Genomic DNA, 21,245 nt, shown 5'->3' with positions numbered 1-21,245 from the left:
GCAGTAAGTAAATGCAAAGCATTCTGAAATACTCCAATTTGTTTCTAACTTTTCTCATTAGAGGAATACACTTGTAATACCCTTGCTGTTTATGTGCAAGGTTGTGAGCCCTGAACTTACTGTACAGACATTATAGCAAGCTACTGACCCCTGTATTCTCCCCTAAACCAAGAAAAGTCTGCAAAAAACCCATGTCAGAAATGCAGAGGCAGTGAGGCTGCTCAGCACTGTCAATCCAATATTTCAAGAATTTTTGAGACCTACAGAAACCACATCAAACAAACCCAATGAACCCCATGAACTGAAAATTCCCAGGTTCTTCTGTAACTATCAAAATAATTTAAGACTATACAAAACCACCCCACTCTGGCTCTCTTTTTTTTTTTCTCTCCACAGTTTAGTGCAACTACTTTTAAATTAAATCCTATTGAAGGCATTTTATTAAGGAAAGCAACCTGGATTTGAGTCACTGTATTGGATGGTTTTGCTTCATTCTCAGCGGGATACAGTTTTTAAAGATCATTTCTAAGGCAGTTTCAGGACAGCAGGAAAGAGAGTTTTACACAGCATATATGTAATCCATAAATTCACAGTATGTCTTTCAGAACAGAACCTCTGGGATTTTATTCTGTTTTAAGCTATACTTGGTAAAAACCTTTTGTCTCATCAAAATTCTTGGGGTTTAGATGGATTCAGGTGGTGGGCAGCTGACAGGAGCCTCCTCTATTCTGAAGGAATCATATTACTGGGAATCTGTCCTCTTATTTTGTTGAGGAACTATGGGAATAGAAAGAGACTGAGAGAAGCAGGGTAATTCAGTAGCCATGAATATCTGGGTAGATACTACACAACAGTCCCAAGAGAAGCAATTATAATTTAAATTCTTGCTCTTCAAAAAGAAAACTTCCCTTCCATAAAACCTACCCATAATACAGCAATTGAGTATCATTCAGAACAGCACAAGCAAACCCACCAAGGTTGTGCCTTAGAAGGAAGGATTTTTAAGCAATTTCATGTTAGAAAGAAGTGCAATTTAACTTTCTTGGCTCTAGATCCTATCCTGAGCTGTGGCTTCCTTCACTTACTTGGTCCCTTCCTCCTCCATCCCTCCCAGTCCCCCAAACTCTTCTCAATTAAAAAATACTCTGCTATCACAAAATTAACCTGGAATGAAAACACACTGTGGAGTAAACTACCAGGGAATAAGGAGAAACCAGCAAACTTCCACATTAAAAGTATTTTCTTTTACCAAAAGGATGGTTAAAATCAATGTAAATAAGAACAGAATTGAGGATCTTCATGACTTCAGCTAAGCAGAATGAATGTGCTGGGTCAAGCCAATAAAGTGAAACTAATCACAGAGCTGTCATCTTCTGAGAGGAAACATTTCTTTTTCAACTGTTGTATCTATAGAGTCCATTCAGACCTCCCAAATGAGGGAGAGAATCCAAAGAACAGTCAGCTTAGAGACAGCAATGTGGGAAATGGAAGATAATGGAATTATTCTCCTAAAAGATTTGATTCTGAATATCAGTTTTGCAAAACTCATCTCACTCCATACAACTTATCTCACCTCTGTGAGACTCTTCTCAGGAATCAAACAATCATATTCTTGAGTAGTTTATTAAGAAACATTGATGATTACAGTAATATCACACAATGCTGCTGCTGTATATATAATTTTACATTTTTTGTCCTTGATAGGAACAGATACTGTCTGCACAAACAGGAGTGGCAGAGTTAACCCATGACACAATTACAGTGGAGAAGAATAAAAAGAAGTTTGATCTGAAAGAAAAAAAATCACAACTTTTTTAATATATGGAAAATCAACCACAAGAGTAAACAAGTTTTAGAAGGTAAGGGTTCTTCCTCTAAAGCAGCATAATCAGGGTTTTTGTGTTTAAAAAGTTAAATTGTTGCCTAAGATTAGGAAAAGAAGCTACTTGAATAGCTGACCCTAGAAAGACTGTTCAGGTGAGGAACTTGGGCTTGGGATTAACTACACCAGAAAAATAACCAGTTATTTAAGTTAAGCAAGTCCTCACAATCTCACACTCTTAAAAGACAAAAAATACCCAAACATCCTGAAGCAAACATTTGACTGACATCTAATGGAAGATGACGAGAGTGGCTCAATGGCTTTTGCAAGAGATGCTGCTTCTAAGGAAGAACAAAGTAAGGGCTTGAAATACAATTTCCAGTCAGCACTTCATGCAGCTGAGCAGACTGTTGAAAGAAAGGCAAGTTTGGACATCAGTGGCCAATTCAACATCTGAGTTCTCCAACAAGCAGTTGATGAATTTATGGATTTCTGGAGAAGTGCACAGAATACTGAAGAATATCATACAAAAGACTTTTCACCACAAGGCATACACAAGCATTGTCTCAAATGACAATATTCCCCTTCCCTATTTCCTCCTCTGCCCTTGTTTTATTCAGAATCCAGATAACCATCACTGTAATCCTTAATGCCATAACTGATCCTGAATCTTAAAAAGACAAGCAGGACAGAATCAGTCACATTGGAGCTCCACAGAAGTATGAGAAAATACCATTTAGGGAGGGCATTTCCTTAGGATTCCCAGGCAATTTTACCTTCTTGCTCTGGAGATGACAGTATAAAATATCACAAATTAGAAAAGAAAAAAAGAAAACAAGAGAGATTCCCCACTGCACATTTTTTCTCACCCTCAAGCAATGCTTCCTGCCAAAGAAGCCAGAAAAGGGAAGGTATTGAGAATATGTACCAAGCAAAAATACCTACTTTTCAACCCCCAAATTAGCTTCTTGAATGACTTGATGATGCAGCTGAATAGCCCAACTTGTATCCATATTTTAATTAGAGATGAGGGGCACACCTACTGCTTGCATTTACTGAACAGCAGGAGCAAGTTCAGCCATCACACCTCCTCATCTTGTGCTGCTCTGATGCAGCCTTTCAGCAGGGGAGGCTTTGGTAACAATTAAGCAAAGCCATTCACAGCTGAAGAGAACCCAAAATCCTGCCAAGTACCCTAGGTAGTGTTTCATCCTTGCTAATGTATCTTGTCAGCCACTGCACCACTCATGGTACCAACAGAATCCATCTCCCTACACTGAAAGCATGAGGGTGGGGGTGTCTGTTCCCCTAGAAATGTGTAGGATATTGATTCCCTTAACTCATCCACTTTTATGGAGGATGAGCATGTCTCATAACAGGAAGCTACATTTTTAGAGGAAGAATTTAAAAATAAAACCACCATCAATTAATGTGGTTGTATTACCAGTGCTTCATTGCAGAGACTGATCCAAAGGAAAAAAAGCAGAAGTGTGGAGCAGAGAGAAGCAAAGAGAAAAAAGGTGGCTTGCTAGGATCTGAAAAAACAATGACCAGGGATGCCCAAATGAAGCTTTTTCATGGTTACAAACGTGTTACTTATTGGTAAGCAAAAAATCTTGGACTACGAAGGAAAAAGAAGAAAGAACAAGAGGAAAAAAAGATCTTCCTATTCAGGAAATTGATAGTTTAGGCTGTGGAAAACTGAAATTATGAACAATATTCCATTTGAAAGCTATCAGAGATAACACAAGCTGAAGAGCATTATCCTTTGGCAACTAAACAATGTACAAATTTGTAAGGATTTCTATCCACCACATTGCCAAAGAGGCCTGTTAAATACAATTTTAAGAGCCACGCTGATAGGAATCTGTTTCCTTCCACTTGTGTCAGGCATGTTAGAGATCTGAAACTCTGTACTTAAATCTGAAAATCTGTACTTAAATATTTTATGAAACCTTAAATGCATTTATTTAATAAATTTGCTGCAATTGCTAATGTATGTCAAAACACACCCAGGCATTCTAAAGCTACATCTGCCACCACTGTGTATGGCTGAAGTTCTCTTCAGTGTACCCAATAATTCAGGTAAATAAGGGGAAAGTCTTTCAGTACAGCAACTGGAGACAACAATGTTATTTCAGATATAATCAAGTAAGCTTTAGTAAAACTTTAAAAGAAAATATGTTCTGAGCACTTTAATCTATTTTTGATCTCTCACGACTACAGAGCAAGACAAAGGAAATCTTCAAGCGCGGTAGCTGAAAATCTATCTAATCTTTATTTAACCATCATAATTTTAAAAAATATGAATCCTTCAAATCTACAGCAAAGTGTCGATGAAAGATCACACCCTGTAAAATGTGAGAGGGCTTTTATTTCAACTTCTGGGGGTTGTTCTCAACCTTTTTGAGTTAGAACAACAGATTGTTCCACTGAATGGACAGAAGCTGCCGCCAAAGGGCCATCTGCTGAGCTTCTCTTCAGTGAATCCCCCAGTAACAGTGATGGGATGGAGCAACCCAGGCAACTGGGATACACACAGAATGAAGCAACAGAATGAAGGATGGAAAACTTTGGAGGGTAAGTATAGACAAACACAATCACAGCATAGCTGCATGTTTTTTTAAATTAAAAAAAAAAATATCAGAAAGATGAATTTATTTGCTAGGAAGCCAGAAGTCTGCTACTGTATGCACTGAAAACAGGGCTTGCCTCAAGATTTTCTTAAACTGTAAAACAAATCTGTGGTAATAGATTTGAATGGTGTCTTTTGAATCTGCACCTTCTAAGAAATCCTTTACTCATGTAATAGAATTGTTTTCCTGACCTGATCACCCTTTACACATGTAATAAAATAGTTTTCTCCACCTTGACAGTAGAAGATCACTCAGCCCAGCTAACACTCACTGTGGTTTCATTGAGTCAGCTCATATCAACATAAAATTGTTAAAGGGTTTTTCTAATGAAGGTACTTTAACACTTTTCAGTCTCTGACTCCGTTCTGTATTGCTATCTAGTAACTTTTAATACTTTTGAACTAGGATTTAAAGCCTATGTATACACCACCTATAAGGATGTGTAATTCAGTGTGCCATTTCATAGCTCAGCTGTCAACAGAGACAATATTTTTATAATACATGTATTGTATGTGTGCCAGTGTGAGATGAATAGTCCTGTAACTATAATCAATATCGCTCATTCAAACAACTGGCAGGAGCATTTTAGACAACCAGCAATCTCATCAGTTTCACTGGGCTGCCCAAAAATAAACAGCTTGAGAGGAATGAATGATCTCTGTGGTTATCTATAAATAATGCTAATCTCAGCTATTTGTTTTAGGGGGTTCATCACGGAGAGCTGCAGAAGTCTCGGATCACTGCAAAAGGCATGGCAGGCTTCAAGAAGTGAAAGAAATGCTGAAGAATTATACTGTTAGTTTTTTATTCACCCTGTTACTGTATTTACATGAAGGCCCCACCAAAAGCACCAGGATCCCTCCAGTGTCGTATCAGTTCCAGCTCTTCAGGAAACACAGACTCAAGGACTTGTAACCATCTCAAAAGTCAAACTGGATCTCAAGAAACCTCCAGTGATCCACGTAAACCTACCCCAGGAATACCTCCTGTCACTTCTGAAGAAACTTGAGCAGGTTTAGGATTTTTAACTACTTCAGTGTGAAGTTTTCCCACTTTCAAAAGAGTTTTTGAGAGCCAAATAAACCCAGCAGCTCAATGTGAAGGAGACTAACACTGAGGCTGATGGGTGTGAGGTGAACCCAGGCAGATGGGGAACAGAAGGTGCCATTCACAGGGCTGCTTGCTGTCTCTGAGAAGTGAAATAGCTCTTATTTTATATATATAAATATGATTATCGTCTATCTGCTCCTATCTATCAATGCAAGGCAAGGACAGAGACTGGGTAAGGGAATAAAGACAGTTTACTAAGGGGAAAAAGGCATCTCTGCAGGGCACATATCCCAAAGAAAACTTCCAAAGCCCTAAAGTGGAAAAAGATCAAATTGCTGTGGTTGAAGTGATGCTCTCTCCCTGGCAGCCTCTCAGAATGTGGGCTTGCACAGCAACAGCACTGCCCAGCCTGTGAGCCTGCAGATCTGTGGGTCACTGGCTCTGAACATACATCCTGCCCCTGCAGGAAAACCTCCTAACCCTTGGGAATTATTGTTAAATTTTCCACCTTATTTCACAGGTTAGGAATCGGAAGGTGTCTAGTGTGTACTCAAGGGAAAACAAATGAATGATCAGTTCTCTCAAGGACCTAGAGGTTGCCACTCAATTGCCTCCAGGCAGGATTTGTGCTGCCATGAGACATCACTGCAGAGAGCTCAATAGGCCACTGGACTCCAGCAATTTCTTTCTTGAGGATACCACAAATGGGAGCCAAAGCTACCACCTCAGCTCCTTCAAACAGTGTAAGTGCTCCACAGAAATGCCACCAGATCATCCCTGCAGAAATTCCCAAGCCCTCTCAAAGAAGAAGTGAGCAGGAAGCAGCAGTGTACATGCATACCCCCAAGCAAGCAAACCTCTGCTGGACCAAGTTTAAAAAGTCACATTGTTCCTTCCATCTAAAGCCACAAACAATCACTTTTCAGTTTTAAAGCCTGCTGCTCAGAAAAATAACCTCCTGGCAGTTACATTAATCTCCAAGTTGTAGCATTAATCAATTTATAGTATTATTGCTAGTATAGTATGATGAACAACTGGCACAGCCAGAAAACATTTCAGTGGGATGTTTCTGGCATAATGGCCAACAGCAAAAGGATTAATGGCCACCAACTTCTACAGAAAGAGAACGCTCATTTTCCAGGGGAAACATAGGGAAGCTCAGAACCCAGTTGGTGCTTCCACACCTCTGAGAAATGAGGCATTTTGTACTATGGAAGTTGCATTTGCAAACAGAAAGCCAGCAGCTGGCTTAAAATGAAAGCCTTGATGATACTGTTGAAGTAAAACTGTCTGCAGGCCATTCATAAAGGAAAGGCAGCTTTTAAAGAATGGGTGAATTTATCAAGCTGCAGATATTTATTGCTTTGACCATTGATATTTTCAAGTTGCTACTTTTTATTCAATATTGGCAATAAATCTCTGCACATTTGAACTACACTCATCACAGCCCAACATAACACACTTCTCTCAGAGATTTAAGGTTGGACACCGCCAGAAAACCCACCCCAATCAAACCCAGCAGGAGTGTGGCTAAACTGGTAAAATAAAGCCTCTCCATCTCAGGTAAATGATTAGATACAAGTGTACACTGCTATTAACCTAAAGCCCACAAAGAGAGCTCAAATGAACAGTTCTAAGTGGACCCACTCCTGCTGTTGGCACTCATTGACCCTGCTGCTGGCAGGCTCAGCAGAGGAGGTGGCAGCAGTGGCTGAACTGCAGGCTCTTCCTCTGTCATGCACAACAAAGTCACAGTCCAGATGATCCAGGAGGTTTGATCCTCATGCTTCACACACTTCTATAGAATCTTTCATCCAAGAAGGAGGCAGGCAGGATAGCAGGGGAGAATCTTGCACTGCTCTTGCCCTTCCCACACCCATATAGCACAAGGAGGTCTCCTGCACTCAGAGCTTTCTGAGACTTTGGGCAAAGCTATTCCACGTACACTGAATTACACAGCTGGATTTCTGAGGAGCTGAGATGACAGATCTGTATTTCACACATAGCTTCACCCAGGCTTCTTGAAAGCACAATTAATAATCGGTTTTGATTAAGTTATTTCCAAGAAGATGTTAATCCCCTTTCAGAGCATGCTGCAATAGCCTGAATTCGACTCAGCATACACCAGAACTACACAGAGCTGGTAGAAGCATTTTAGAGACCACATAGTAGAGAGCAGAAATCATATTACTCCTGTTTGAAATTTGGTCTGGAATGATGCCACTTCTAAATTCCTGTGAAGATCCTGATTAAGGCAGACTATTCCAGAACAGCAGACCCTGGAATCAATTAACAAAACAATTCTTATTAACACAGGGAATCTCCAGACACTACCCAAGGAAGCATAAAATCTTTTCAGAGAAGCCTACAAGGAAGATACACTTTAATATCAAATTGTATCCTCCAGTGTATGCAGCGATTGCCTCAATTCAAATCTCAAATGCATCTTATGTGAAACAGGGGCTGGCACTGAAGAAAAACACAGCAAGAATTCAAGACAGGAAGTGCAGATAATTTATCTGAATAAAGCTTCCAGGAGAATATCTAATTTATGTTGACAATGATCCAAGCTGGAACCTGACCAGGATGCAGGAGTTTGCAGCACCCCTACTCACAAAAGGTTCACTATTCATGAAAAATAACAGAGTGTTTTTACAGACAGAAATATTTTAAAATGTTAGCTTCATGATGCAGCCAAAAGACCCTGTTTTGCCAGGATCTGGTCCTGAATTACCTCTAGAGCAACTCAGAAAAAGGCTCCATGATTTTTGATCAGAACTATCCATATCTACACAAGCACATACGAGACACAACACGTTAAATTCCACAGAAGAATCTATGGTCTTTATAAAGAATGCCACACAACCTCTATTCACACCAGAATTCTGAAATCATAAAGTGATGGACAGAGAGAAGAAAAAGTAGTGAAAAGTTAATAGCTACAAAAAAAGAAAAAAAATAATCTGAAAGCAGAGAGAGTGTAAGCAACTCCTGCTAAAAGCAAGGTCAGCACTTTCCACTGGAGACAATTTGATTTACATTATTTTGTTTCAATTGAAAAACCAAATCTTGCCTTGGCAGATTCTGCTTTACAATCTGTTAGAGATACTTCGGAGATACCCTTTTATAAAGAGCTACTTCTTACTGCTGAACATGAACATCTTGTTAAATTTCCCAAAGTTCCAAGAGGAAGTATGTGCAAGACTCCACAAGGAGGTATTCAACTAGCTGTTGAAGTCAAGCTGAGTAGCCCTAGAGGTGAGGTGTGCTGCTGATTAAGATGCTCTGAGTCTCTCTCCAACCCATTGGCTGTCCTGGACCCACATCCCCCCCTTATCCAGAGGCCTAAAGTCAGAAATACCCCATGAGGGACCAGTGTATTTCTACCCTTTCCGCTCTTCACTTCTTCAAACCCCTGCAGAGCTACTCCAGATTCACCCCGGTGTATATTAGATTAGAGGAAGACTCCATGATGTATCTTTACTGCCTGGACTTATCTAATGGGATACAAAGAGGCTTTTAAAAATTTTATTACTTTCTCTTAGGGCAGAACAATGAAGTACTAAAGCATTTAGGTCCTGGTGGTCACTGCAGCTATGCACATACTACTTGCCATTTCTTTTTGTGTTATATAGCACACAACAAGTGGCAGTACAGCAAAAATGATGCATATGAATGCACAGCTTTGAAAGAGAGCTTTGTGGTTGTAGAAGCAAACCATCACTAGTTACTACACATGTAGTAGAGCTATAGTGAGTCATGCTTAAAACCAGGCAACTTCTACACCTGGAGCACAAAACTGGAGTAGTGGAAAACTTCAGGAGGGTTAACTGGCCTCATTTTGATCAGTTTGGGGCTTATCTCACTGCATCTCCAGGTAATAAGGTTGCCTGTAGATGGTGTGGAAAGACATTTTAGACAATACTTTTATTGACCAAAATTATCTATCCATAAAACCCATCACAAGCAACTTGAACTATATACCCTGAAACATGCAGACAGCTTCTTTTTTTTTTTTGCATTATGACTATATAATGCTTTATGCATTATTTGCATTATGACTATATAATGACTACAAGTCATTATAAAAATTGGACAGCACAGGTGTTTTACATTGAAAAAGACTGATTCATGCCTGCAGAAACATCGTGCTAACTCAGACAGGCTTCAGCAAATTGGTTCAGTCAAGGACAAAACAACATGTATGGACCACAGAAATCATTATTTCCAAACTAAAACATCTGGCTTCAACTGAAACTGAGTCATTTTTTGGAGTCTGAAACTACAGTAAAAGCCTTTCTTTTTAATTTTTTAATTCTCTAACTTTAGATCCCAATCTAATATTTAAAACTTTCTTGGAACTACATGTGAAATGACAGATTAGTAAATCACAAAGCTCCTATCATTTCCAATCCTATGTGGTTCTGAAATCAGGTAGCATGATATTTTGGGACACACAATCCTTTTCTGGGATGCACAGAACAGCAGTGAGATAATGGCTCTACAAAAGAACTCAGTCTGAGCTGCCAAGACGTTTGATATAAATATATGAAAACTGCCATTAGTCATGAGAATCACCCTGCTGACATGGCTGAAACAGGAAAGAAATAGGATTATCTGGCACAGGGTGACAGTGTCTTTTTTCTCTCTAGTATTATTTTATATTCATCAAGAAGCCATTGGTAAATAAAACAACACCTTAAAAAGGAAATTAAAAGTAGGATAGCAGATATTATGGTGACTGCACACTCAATTCAACATTCCCTTAGGTCCAACTCCTTTTGACATCCTACGTGATGGCAGTAAAGCCACTCTGAAGATGCTACCTGGCTGTTGCACAAACACTTTGGAGAAAGATGTTTCAGTACATAAAACCTGCTAGACAAATTAGAATCCCCCTAACAGTTTTGATTCAATGCAGGGTTAGAGCCAGGGTCAGTCCTTTGCAAATCAATGGGCTCTAATTAGCTCTCATCAAACTTCTGGGAAAAAGAATGCACAGGAACTTGAGTCTTCTGGCTATCAGACTTCATTAGAATCAAACTCGATGACACAAGTGATAAAACCGAAGATGACAAGATTACCTGTGATGGGTAAAGCCCATCTTCTCACCATGTTCTGCTATAGAGAGGCCACAGAAAGTTCAGCACCTGAAAAAACTTTGCAATTGCCATTTCTCCCCAGCCACCTCTCCCCCTGCACCTCTCTCACAAATAAACTCCCACAGATGCAACAACAACAACAACCACCAAGAAGTTTTCAGGAATTCAGCATCCCCAGCTGGATACGAGGGCCAGTCACAATGTGTGTCATGATGGAGCAGTCCTGGGATACTCAAGACCTGAACCATGGTCACTGACTGAGCTGCAGCACCTGTCTCAGGCTAAAACCACTGGAATGGGAATCAGGCAAAGAAATCATGTAAGGCAACAATCCCTGGCATCTCCCTCACATCTCTTGGAAAAGCTGGCAGCTGGGAGATACTGATTACAGTGTGAGACCTCCCTGGGAAAAATCCACAGGCACCACTGATTTGAGTAAAAAAGGTTCTTTTACCCACCTCTCAAATAAGCAGTCCCAGTGTGGGTCAGGTAGGAAAGACTTGGGCACATGCTGTGCTGGACAAGTGTGGACCATACTTATAAAAAAGATTTTTTGTCTTTTTTGGTTATTTGCTTGTTTGTTTTTTAGGACAAGAAGTGGAAGAATTGATCAATTAAAAAAAAAAAAAAAAAAAGCCAAAGCTCTCCAAGTTTTTCACTGCAAACAGCCCTGCAATACCTGTCTGACACAGGTAAATTGTATTACCCTTGTATAAGTGAGAGCAAAACTGTGTTACCAAAGGTAGAAATTGACTTCTCTAAATCATACTTAGAGCCCTTAGAAGACTTCCCAGTTTCCCAAGTTAACACTGTTTCCCTTTACCACATGGGCTGGGCCCAAACACTTGATGCTTGCATATAACAAAACAACAAATGGTTCATCAAACACCATTAGACACATCAGTCCAGGAGAAAGAGGTGTGAAAATAATTAAATATACATGGAAGGAAGTAAGTATACATGGACTATATACCATCAGAGAGTGGATATGCCCTTCCCAGGTACCTGCATATCCTTTTAAAGCTTCAAGGCAGTGAAATCACTATGCAGCCCTGCATCAAAAAGATTCTTGATCAGTAACAGCATATGTTAATAAACTCCAACAAATCCAAGCCAAACACAAGGGCAGGACCAAGGATCCAAATACAATCCAGTAACTTACAGGTGGTCTGAAAGGGAGTCTGTTGTAAACTGTGTTAAAAAAACCAAACAAACCAAACTAGAAAACTGCATCCTTGAAATAGCCAAATTGTCTAGCAAAATAATGACACACAAGTGACCAGATAGGTCACTCCATTCCAGCAGCAGAGTGCTCAGATGGGCTATTATCTAATTCTAGGAGAGCAATTCACCCTTTTTACAAGTGCCTGGGAAAGTTATTCACAGTGCTGGTCCCTGCAGGTTGATCCTCACACATAAGGGCTCTGGTGCCTCCTGTGCAGCGTGTGTGAGGGCTGCACATTGCCACTTGCTATTTCTGAAGCAATTAAGATGATAAAACTGACCCAGTGCCTCAGATACCAGAGGAGGTTATGCAGAAATGGCTGCTGGATGGATGCAGTGACATCTTTCCTGCATCCACCCTTCTCTTTACACAGAAAACCCCATCCCCAGCTTGCTCTGGGTAATCTGATAGCTTTCCCCTTAATAATTACATCTTGGTAAGATTAACTAAAAAGGCATGCACTGCCTTTGAATGTCTGACAGATAGCTATGGACTCATTAATTAATTTTGCATTTCTGATGCTACAGGAATATCTCCAAAGTCCCTGATCCAGCCAGGCCAGAGCAGAGGCTGTGAGGCTGTGTGATACCTGCTTGTGTCCCCATCACAGCCATTACAAACAGCTGAACAGGAGTGTCTGCTTTGGAGCCTTAATCAGATGACTGCACATAAAAAACTCCAAGATGAGTTTGAGGTTTCTGGGGCATCTGATATTCCTGAAGATCAACAATAACATACACTGGGTGACTTAATGGAGGGAAGCAGATCTATGCCAGGAACTGTAAACTATACAGATTTAGAAGAAAAAAAGAATCCCCATGGACCAAAACTGGAAATTGCTTCATTGCAGTGATGATCCAGATTAATTATTTTGCTATTTCTATGTTCTGGTGGAGGTACAAGCCCCCCCCAAGCAAACCTGACAACAAGAGTTTTTTGGGCTGTCTTAGGAGCTCCCTGTGAAGGGGGGGTCCATGGCCTTCCAATGATCTGCACTTTACAGCAGCATAGAAAGTACTGGAAACTTAAATGCCAAATGTAAATTCAGCAAAACCAACTTTCCTCCAATAAATGAATATGGGTTTTCTATTTTGTGGTTTGGTTTGAAAGCAAACTCTGAAACCAAACTCTTGTCTCTTTAAAAATAACACCTTCTAAAACATTTTAAGGAGGCCTTACTAAATCCAAATTAGCATTCCAAAATTGGTAATGACAAAATATGTACTTTAAAGGGAAAAATGTTAAATGGCTGGATTGTGACAGTAAAGAATCATTAATGACACATCAGCTCCTTCATTTCACACCTTCTTGCATAACAGTCCTACACTTGCAGGAGAACGGCCTCCCACCTCCCAGACACTGAGCACAGCAAACCCAGAGGAAAGAAACCCACAGCTTTCTGTGGCTTTTGGACAAGCTCCTGAGTCAGCCTTCAACAAAACTGTTTTTTTGTTATTGTTAAAAGATACTGTCACATGCTTGTTTCCTATCATGGCATCTTCATTTCCTCCTAGAGACAAACTACAGCTGCTACACATTTTATTGGAATGTGTAGTTACTCATTAGCTCTCCAACCAGCAGTCCATGCCAACACTCTCCTGGGTCCTCCAAGCTCAATGCTATATAGGAAAGGTGAGCGATTCCATCCATAGATCTGCATAAAATCCTTCCAAAACTGAACAAGTTAATGATGCTTTTTGTTCTGCTTTACCCTTCATTCATTTGGTGAATTCAGAGTTTCTCAAAATAAAGTGTGCATTCATATCAGATTTTTGTTCTATCTCTCCAGTCCAAGTCAAATGGAACCCTAGCATCCATGAACAGTAGGTAGATGCTATGTACATAGCAGAGGAGGAGAGAAAGGAGAGCCAGCTTATTTTAAGACTAATTTAAGAAATAGTAAGACACACTTGAGAGCAGCATGGTTCCTTCTGCTATCACGTTCAGCTTAATGACAAATCATCTGCTCTGCCACAAAGTGGAAACAACCTCTACTTGGGACAAACCATCCACCTTTTGACCTACCCCAACATTCCAAAAGCTTTGACCCCTAAACTACAGATATCTGACTGTCACATAGCAGTAACATACAACACTAGAGCAATGTTCCACAGCATAAAAGGCATTTCCAGGGACCTGTAATGAACAGAGTTGTGTGGAAAGGCGATTTCCAAGTGTTTCAGCACAGAAGAAGAGAAACCACAGTGCATTCCTTATCAGGAGGGTGAGGCACCTCCCTTGTGTTCTCTACTCATGCAAAGCCACTAATACATGACCCAAACTTGTCAAGACTTTCAGCAAGACATGCTCATGCTTCTGGCAGAAGGGAGCTGACCCCTTTCAGCATCAGTGTCCTTTGCCAGCTGGCCAAAAAGGACACAGATGCAAGGGAAGCAAATTATCTGCCCACTGGCAAAAAGAAATGCTGAGCAGCACCTAAGGAAAAAGTGTGTGCGTGTGCCTGTGAGCATCTATGGGAGCATTTATAGATGCACCTGTGCTTTGGGAAAGGGTTAAGCAGTTAAACTGAAAAAATGGTCTGCTGCTAACCATGTAATATCATTTTCTGCAGTGTTCATACAAGAACAAATAGGCACTTTTTTCCATTAAAATCTTACAAGCTGCATTTTAAGGATTAAACGCTGCAAGGATGCTAAAGAAACATTTTCTAGGAAAGCCTGAAATCAGACCCCTTCAAGAAAGTGTCCATACAACACTGAAAGAATTCTAGCAACTTAAGGTAAGCATGTCATTGTATCTACTCTCTTTTTTTTTTTTTTTTATCTCTAAAAGAAAAAGTGCCTGTGGAAAAACCACTACATATGAATGTTTGGTAAAATAGAAAAAACCTTCTGGGTTCAGAAGATGTATGAGAAATGACTCAGAAAAAATTAATGAGACAAGAATGTGCAGCTGACAGGTTAGGTTTAGCTGAGAGAGGAAATCTGCCTGTAGATTAATTAGATCCAGCAATCACAGCCCCTTTTCACCCCTACCCATCCCGCCACTATCATTACACGATCAACAGATTTTAATGAAAACTAATGCTTTTTTTTTTTTTTTTTTTGAGAAATTCCGTGGGGGCTCCATCTAAGATTGAGTTTACTTTTCGAAATATTTCTTGAAAATTGCACATAAGGCAAGTGCACATTTGTTGGCTGTAAAGGTGTACAACAGCAATTTTTTGCAATGACAGTGCAGAGAGGGAATATGAGATCTGTGTGCTAATGAGCTGACACTGCAGAGGCTACAGCAGTGTTAGTACAGTGCACTACAAGTGCAGAGCAGAAAGACATACGTGGATTATTTCCAGGGAATATGAGCTACAGAACTGTAGGCATAATTCAGCATTAACACCAGCATCCTTCCTCAGAGGTTATAAGGAAAAGCCCAGAAGACTCTTCAATGAGGAATTTATATATTTGAGTTGTTATATTTATGTTACTATTCTGAAAAAAAAAAGCCAGCTCGCTCTCTACATGGGCATCTTGGAAGAAAATACAACATCCATGTTTTACTTCATGCTATTCATTCACAGCTCAAGTTAACTTCCTTTCTGGTTTTTCTGATGGCAAAAAGCAGCACATTTTAAAAGCTGCAATAAATCCCCCTCCCCCCCAGAGCCAACCAATAAACTTCAATTCACCTTTAATTACACTGGAATTTTCATCTGTGTTAGCATTTGCTCTCTGATAAGATATCATACAGCTAAATGAACAAATAAATACAGAGTGGATGAATACTGCATACATGTGTGTAAATGAAACGTACAGAGAGGGGCTGGGTGCCAGCACTGAAGCAGGGAATACATGTCCATGAATCAGATTATGCATCATTTAACCAAAAAAGGAATGAGAAGGAGGGGCTTAGGGCAGGAATTTTCTTCTGATTCTAAACGAGTTTGCTCCCACGTTGGGATACTGCCAAGTCAGCCCTACCAGAGGTGGGCTTTTTATCTCTGGCTCATGAGGATACTTCAGGTTTTTTGGGTTTTTTTTTCCCTCCTGCCTCTGGAATGCACCAGATTGCAGCAAGTGGGATGTGCAGCTGTACAGTAAGAACATAAGTCTTTCCTGAGCAAAGCCTCCCTTGGTTCCTGCACACATGAACACTTACTACAGCCACTATCATATAAATCAAAGCAACCCAGGATCATTTTACAGCTACTGACCAATATAGGCAGTAGGCTCAAGCTACTGATGCTATTTTCTCCTGTTTCCCTTCAGTTCCTTCACTCATCCCACTAAAGTCAGTCCCAGTCTCCCTCTCCAGTCAAGGCAGTCTGAGACACTGCAGGTTTCTCTCCTATGGATCCCTGCCAATTGCAAATATTGATCAAACGGCTGTGTGACAGCACTGGAGAGAATTTATACTTATCTCCAGGAGAAGTAAAAATGGTGAATTCCTTCACGGATATGGCAGCACCGTGAAATTATCTGCCACTCCACTGGGAAGTGAGGAATTGATGAAGGGTACTCAGGCTGAATGTTTTACATGTTAACCAGGTAGTGTGAGGAGCTATTAGTACATCCTAACACATCCATTTGGATGAGCATTCTGACTTTCAAAGGTAATTGCTTCCAGATCCAAAAGACCAACTGTTCCTCCATATTTCTTTTTTTTTTTCATTTTGATCTATTGAGACTTAGATGACTGGTGACTTGGACACACTGTATTCCTTCCCTCTCAACAGTATTACCAGATGGCTGACATAGCTATGAAGAAGGTCACCTTTTCATTTTCTTTCTTCTGTTTCTTTTTTCACACCTTCTATTTTTAAATAGGTTACCTTAGACTGGTATTCTCTGGTCCACAGCTTCTCCAGAGATTTAAGTTTTCCCAGTTTTACTGCACTGGTAATATGTGTGTTGGAACATGCAGCCCTATACTCAAGAAAACCATCTCATCTTTTAAAAATTGCCACAGCTTTCACCTAGCAATGACAGAAATCATTAGATGTCAGAAGATGAGAAGCACACTGACTAAATAATACATTGACTGCCTCTGAACAAGCACGTGCTTTGCTTGTCTTGGTGGGATCCGTAAAGAAGGGCTGGTAGAACTTTTGAAAAACAATTAATAATTAATCACCCAAGCAGTTTAACGTATTTAGTTTAAATCCATATAATTGATATTTAGGAAACTATGTTTCAGATGCAGCCTCTTGAAGGGATTACACTGATTAAGCATTATTAGACTGATATTTGTTGTGAAAGCCATTTGGGCTGGATAGGATTAGTACAATATGATGCAAAGTACAGACATGCTTTTACTGACCATTTTTTTTCCACTTTAACAAATATTTTTATTGCATACTGTATAATTAAGCCCCTTGCAAAAGTTTTAAGGGCCCTAATTCAAAGTCTTTTAAAAAGTGTTAACGCTGCACTAGCAAGAAGCAGTCACATGGGGGATATGTTAGAATAGCAATCCAAAATTTATCCAAATATATTTTCTAACCACAAACTTTCTCAGAAAATACCTGGAATGCTAGAAGAATAAAACATCTCCTTATCTGGCCTTCTGATTATAGAGTGTGGGGCAGGACTGTAAAAACTATCCCATCCCAAACAAGCAGAAAGTTGAAGAAGTATGATATTCAAAAGATAAAATTATTTTAAAATGAGAGACACTAGATTTTCATACTCCAATACTTCATGATTTTAGCACAGTTCTTCCTCAGTCAACATTTTACACTGTGAGTATAGGAACAGGAATGCTGTTCATGACACAAAGTTAGGAGGAGGAGGTTAGGAGGTCCTTAAAATCTTGTACAAATGCATTTCTGTATATTGCAAAATGCATGTAAGCACCTTGCAAAAAGACTCCCTCCACTTTCAAAGGTTTCCAATAAAAACTGCATACGCTGAATGTGGATGCAACCATAAAACAAATATTCAGGAACTACTATGGGTAAAGGAATGCTTTTTTAAATGCAGAACACGCACCAGTCTTTCAGAAAGAGATTTTGCATTTTAACACCACGTTAACACTACTCAAAGTCTATTTTGCTGCTTCTGTTAATAAAGGCTCAAGTTATACGTATGAACTGGCTGTGCAGAGCAATTTCTCATGACATTAAGCATTCTGATTCCATTTTCTCTCCTCTCAGCTCTAGCAGTATCTGTCAGTTTACAGTCTCCTCAGCTTTTAACAGGACTTTCACTGGAAGAAAACAACAGAGTATTTCAGGGCAGAAGAGAGAACTAAGCTGCTCTGGCTTCGTCCCCTCAAGGTCACTTGTAAACAGCTGTTTCTGGTTTATTCCTACATGGTATTATTTGCAAATTATGCTGGTTTTCATGGCTAGGTTGTAGTCTAGACAGAAAAGGGATGCTACAACAGCAGCACTTCCCTGCTCACAGCTGCACAGCACTGCTATATAAATTACACGGGTGTTTTTCTGGAAAACCAAACTATAGGGGTGAAAAGAAGTGGTGAGAGAACTTTCCCTAAGGTATTATTCAACCATATAATGCTGCAAATCAACAAACCCTCATGGCAGTACACACATTTGTTGCACTATATTGTATGAGCAAGAACTCTAGGCTAGCAGGGAGAAACTAACGTAACAGATAGCAAATACTTTTTTTTTAAAAAGCACGTTATTTACTTACAAGCATTTGTCACTGAAAAACTGTTTGAGGAGTCCAAGTGATCTACATGATAATTCAAATGGAAGGGCTTTTCTGTGGTGTTTTGGTTTGTGTTGTATAACTGCACGGCAAATCGAAATGCACTGTGCTCCTGAACAGTGTTCCTCATGAAAAGTCCACCTAGGATGGAGAAAAAGAAAAATACAAGAAAGAAAAGAAAAGAAAAAAAAAAAAAAGAAGAAAAAGGGTATTTCAGAATGAATTTTGAGGAGAAACAGTGGCAGTAAGTTACATTTGCATACTGCACATCTCAGGAAAGAACGAACAGGAGGAGGCTGAGCCTAAGCACAGAATTCTGACAGAGCATGTACGTGAAATACATACTCCAAGTCCAAAGTTAGGCTCTGGGAGCCACACATCACATCCAGGTGCCTCCTGAGCTATCGGGAGTCACTGGGACCTGCAGGTGCACCTTGAAAACCGGGTCACTTGCAAACGGGTCCCCCCCCAGTCCTAGCCCACTCCCCCAATTTAAAACTCTAACCTAGGGAGCTGCGGCTCCTAAATGATCCCTATTGAGCACCCCGATAACGCCTCTGGAGAGTTATTTGCCGAGGACACCGGCGGCGTGGCAAACGTGCGGTCTCACACGGTCTGGCGGAGAACACGCACAGCTGAGCTCTGCTCCGAGGGAAAGAGGCAGGGAAAAACCTCAAGTTTCACTCGCACGCCCTCAGCCTCACGGCTCTTTCGGCCCCAGGTTCAGGGCACGTCGGTACAGATTCACGCCGTCACTCTCCTCACATCATTTGCTCCAACGGGATGCGCTGCTCCAGGGCACGATTCCGCATCAGCACCGAGCAAATCCTCCTAAGGGGAACGGCCAGCCCGGCACCGCTCGCAGCCCCGCAGCCCCTCTCAGCCCCTCGCTCGCCAGGAGGGGAAGGAGCCGGAGCGGGGCTGTCCCCCAAAGCAGCCGGGGCCCCTGCGCTCCTTCCCGGCGGCACCCGGGATGCCCCCCCGCTCCCCCTCCGCACAACTTCCCCTCGGCTGGCGGGGGAAGGTGCGGGTCGCGGTGCTTACCTATACTGATGGTGTTGGGGAACCCTGCCAGAGCCTCCCCCAGCAGCCCCGCCAGCAGCAGCAGGAGGGTCCGGGGCGCGCTCTGCCCCATTTTCTTCAGCCCCTGCGGTTCAGCCCCTAAAACGAAACCGGCGGCACAGGCATGGGCGCAACTGGAGGCTCGGAGTAGTGGCAATGGTGGTGGCGATGCTGGCGGAGGTAGTGCGGAGGATGGTCCCCCTCCTTTCTTTCCTTCCTTCCTTCTTTCTTTTTTCTTTCTTTTTTTTTTTTTTTCCCCCCTCCTTTTTTTTTTTTTTCTTTTTTTTTTTTTTTTTTTTTTTCTTTTTTTTTTTTTCCTTCGTCCTCCTTCCCAAATCCCTCTCCTCTCGTCTTCACCCCAGCCTGGGAGGGCTCATTGGCTGCGAGGTTGCCTTTCTCCCCCCGTCTCCAGCAGTCCCCCCCCCTCCCCCAGCGCGCAGGGACTTCCCCTAAAGATGGTGGGTAGCGGAGCCGGCGAGGCTGCTCCGCCCGGGCCGGGAGGGAGTTATCGATCAAACTTGGCGTGAGGCGGGCTGGCAACCGCTCGGCTCGGCCCTCCCGCACGCCCAGCCCAGCCCCGGCGCTGGCGTCTCCCGGCCGCGGCGGCAGCGCTCGGGGCTGCGGTCGGAGGGAGCTCAGCGGACTCACGTGGGCCGTTCCCCCGAGCTGCAGCTGCCCCTTTAAAGCTGCATCGCCTCGGTGTGTGTGTTCGTGTCTGTGGCTGTGTGAGGGTGTGCGTGTGTGCGGAGGGGCGGGGAGCCGAGCAGAGCCGGCAAAGGAGGGCGGGGGTGTGGGGGGGATTCTTGAGGGGGGATGCGGTCGGAGGGATGCGGTCGGGGTCCTGCCGGCGGGGGAAAGCGGACGGTTCAGGGCCGGGGGCCGAAAAGCGGCAGAGGTTCCTCAGGACCGGGGGGGAGAGGCCCCATAAGGACCGGGGCAGCCGGTACCGCCGGGCCTGCTTCTCGGCGGGCGGAGGACGGAGCCCCAAGTCCAGCCCCCCAGTCGAGGTGCGGGGTCCAGGCCCCGCGGCTCCTCCCGAGGGGAGAGGGCTGCCGGAGGGAGGGAGGGCTGGAAAAGGCCACAGAGCAGCCGGCGAGGATTGCGAAGGGGCGATGCGCTCTCCCAGAGGAGCTGCGTGCCCTGCGCCCGCGTTCTCCCCATCCCTCCCCCGAGTGCTAACGCCTGGAGGGGGGAGGCTCCCGCATTCATCCGCCCACAAGTGCCTTGAAGAGGAGACAGAGAAGGACGAGTTTATCCCGCACAAGGGAGTATTAGGTCCTTCCCAACCTCCGCTTAAGGAAGGCAAGCCAACCAAGTCTCCCTGTGTCATCCCTAACGCTGGGAAAAGATGGGGAACATCTCTGGCAGATGCTGCGTTGCCCTCTCACAAAGCATAGGGTGAGCCTCGGACATCCGAGTCCCTCTCTGCTACCCACCTCTTGGCTGAGCACCGACCGTGATGTCCCCCTGGCCTGCACACCCATGGGGAGCTGTTGTGCTTCTGCTTGAAGCTTGGTTCTTCTGGGGAGCTTGATCTTGAGACCTCACTTTATAGATCCTGCAGCTATTTCCTCGTGTTGCTGCTTTGAGGCTGACAGAGCTGCAAAATGAAGACAGAAAAGAGATACTAGGTTACCTAGTCCATCTCTTAGGCACAGGAAAGATTGTTCTTAATGTTTCTTTTTTTTCTGATTTTAGCAGGTCCCTACTTTC

The 21,245-nt window shown here is 42.3% G+C and overlaps 1 protein-coding gene across 1 annotated transcript in view; it reads right to left on the bottom strand.

Annotated features, from left to right (window-relative positions):
* Positions 1–19,712, bottom strand: part of GRIA3 (glutamate ionotropic receptor AMPA type subunit 3) — a 144,790-nt gene extending 125,078 nt beyond the window's left edge. The window contains exons 1-2 of the mRNA XM_030448850.1: positions 19,515–19,712; positions 18,453–18,611 (exon numbers count right to left, since the gene is read on the bottom strand). Of these exons, the coding sequence (XP_030304710.1) occupies positions 18,453–18,611; positions 19,515–19,605 (250 nt within the window). The 5' untranslated portion in view covers positions 19,606–19,712. The remainder of the gene's footprint in view (positions 1–18,452; positions 18,612–19,514) is intronic.
* Between the last annotated feature and the right edge of the window lie 1,533 nt (positions 19,713–21,245).

This window comes from Calypte anna, chromosome 4 (assembly GCF_003957555.1).
Source record: "Calypte anna isolate BGI_N300 chromosome 4, bCalAnn1_v1.p, whole genome shotgun sequence".
Lineage (NCBI taxonomy): Eukaryota > Metazoa > Chordata > Aves > Apodiformes > Trochilidae > Calypte > Calypte anna.
Note: the sequence above shows the minus strand (reverse complement) of the source record. Positions and strands in the feature narration are given on the sequence as shown.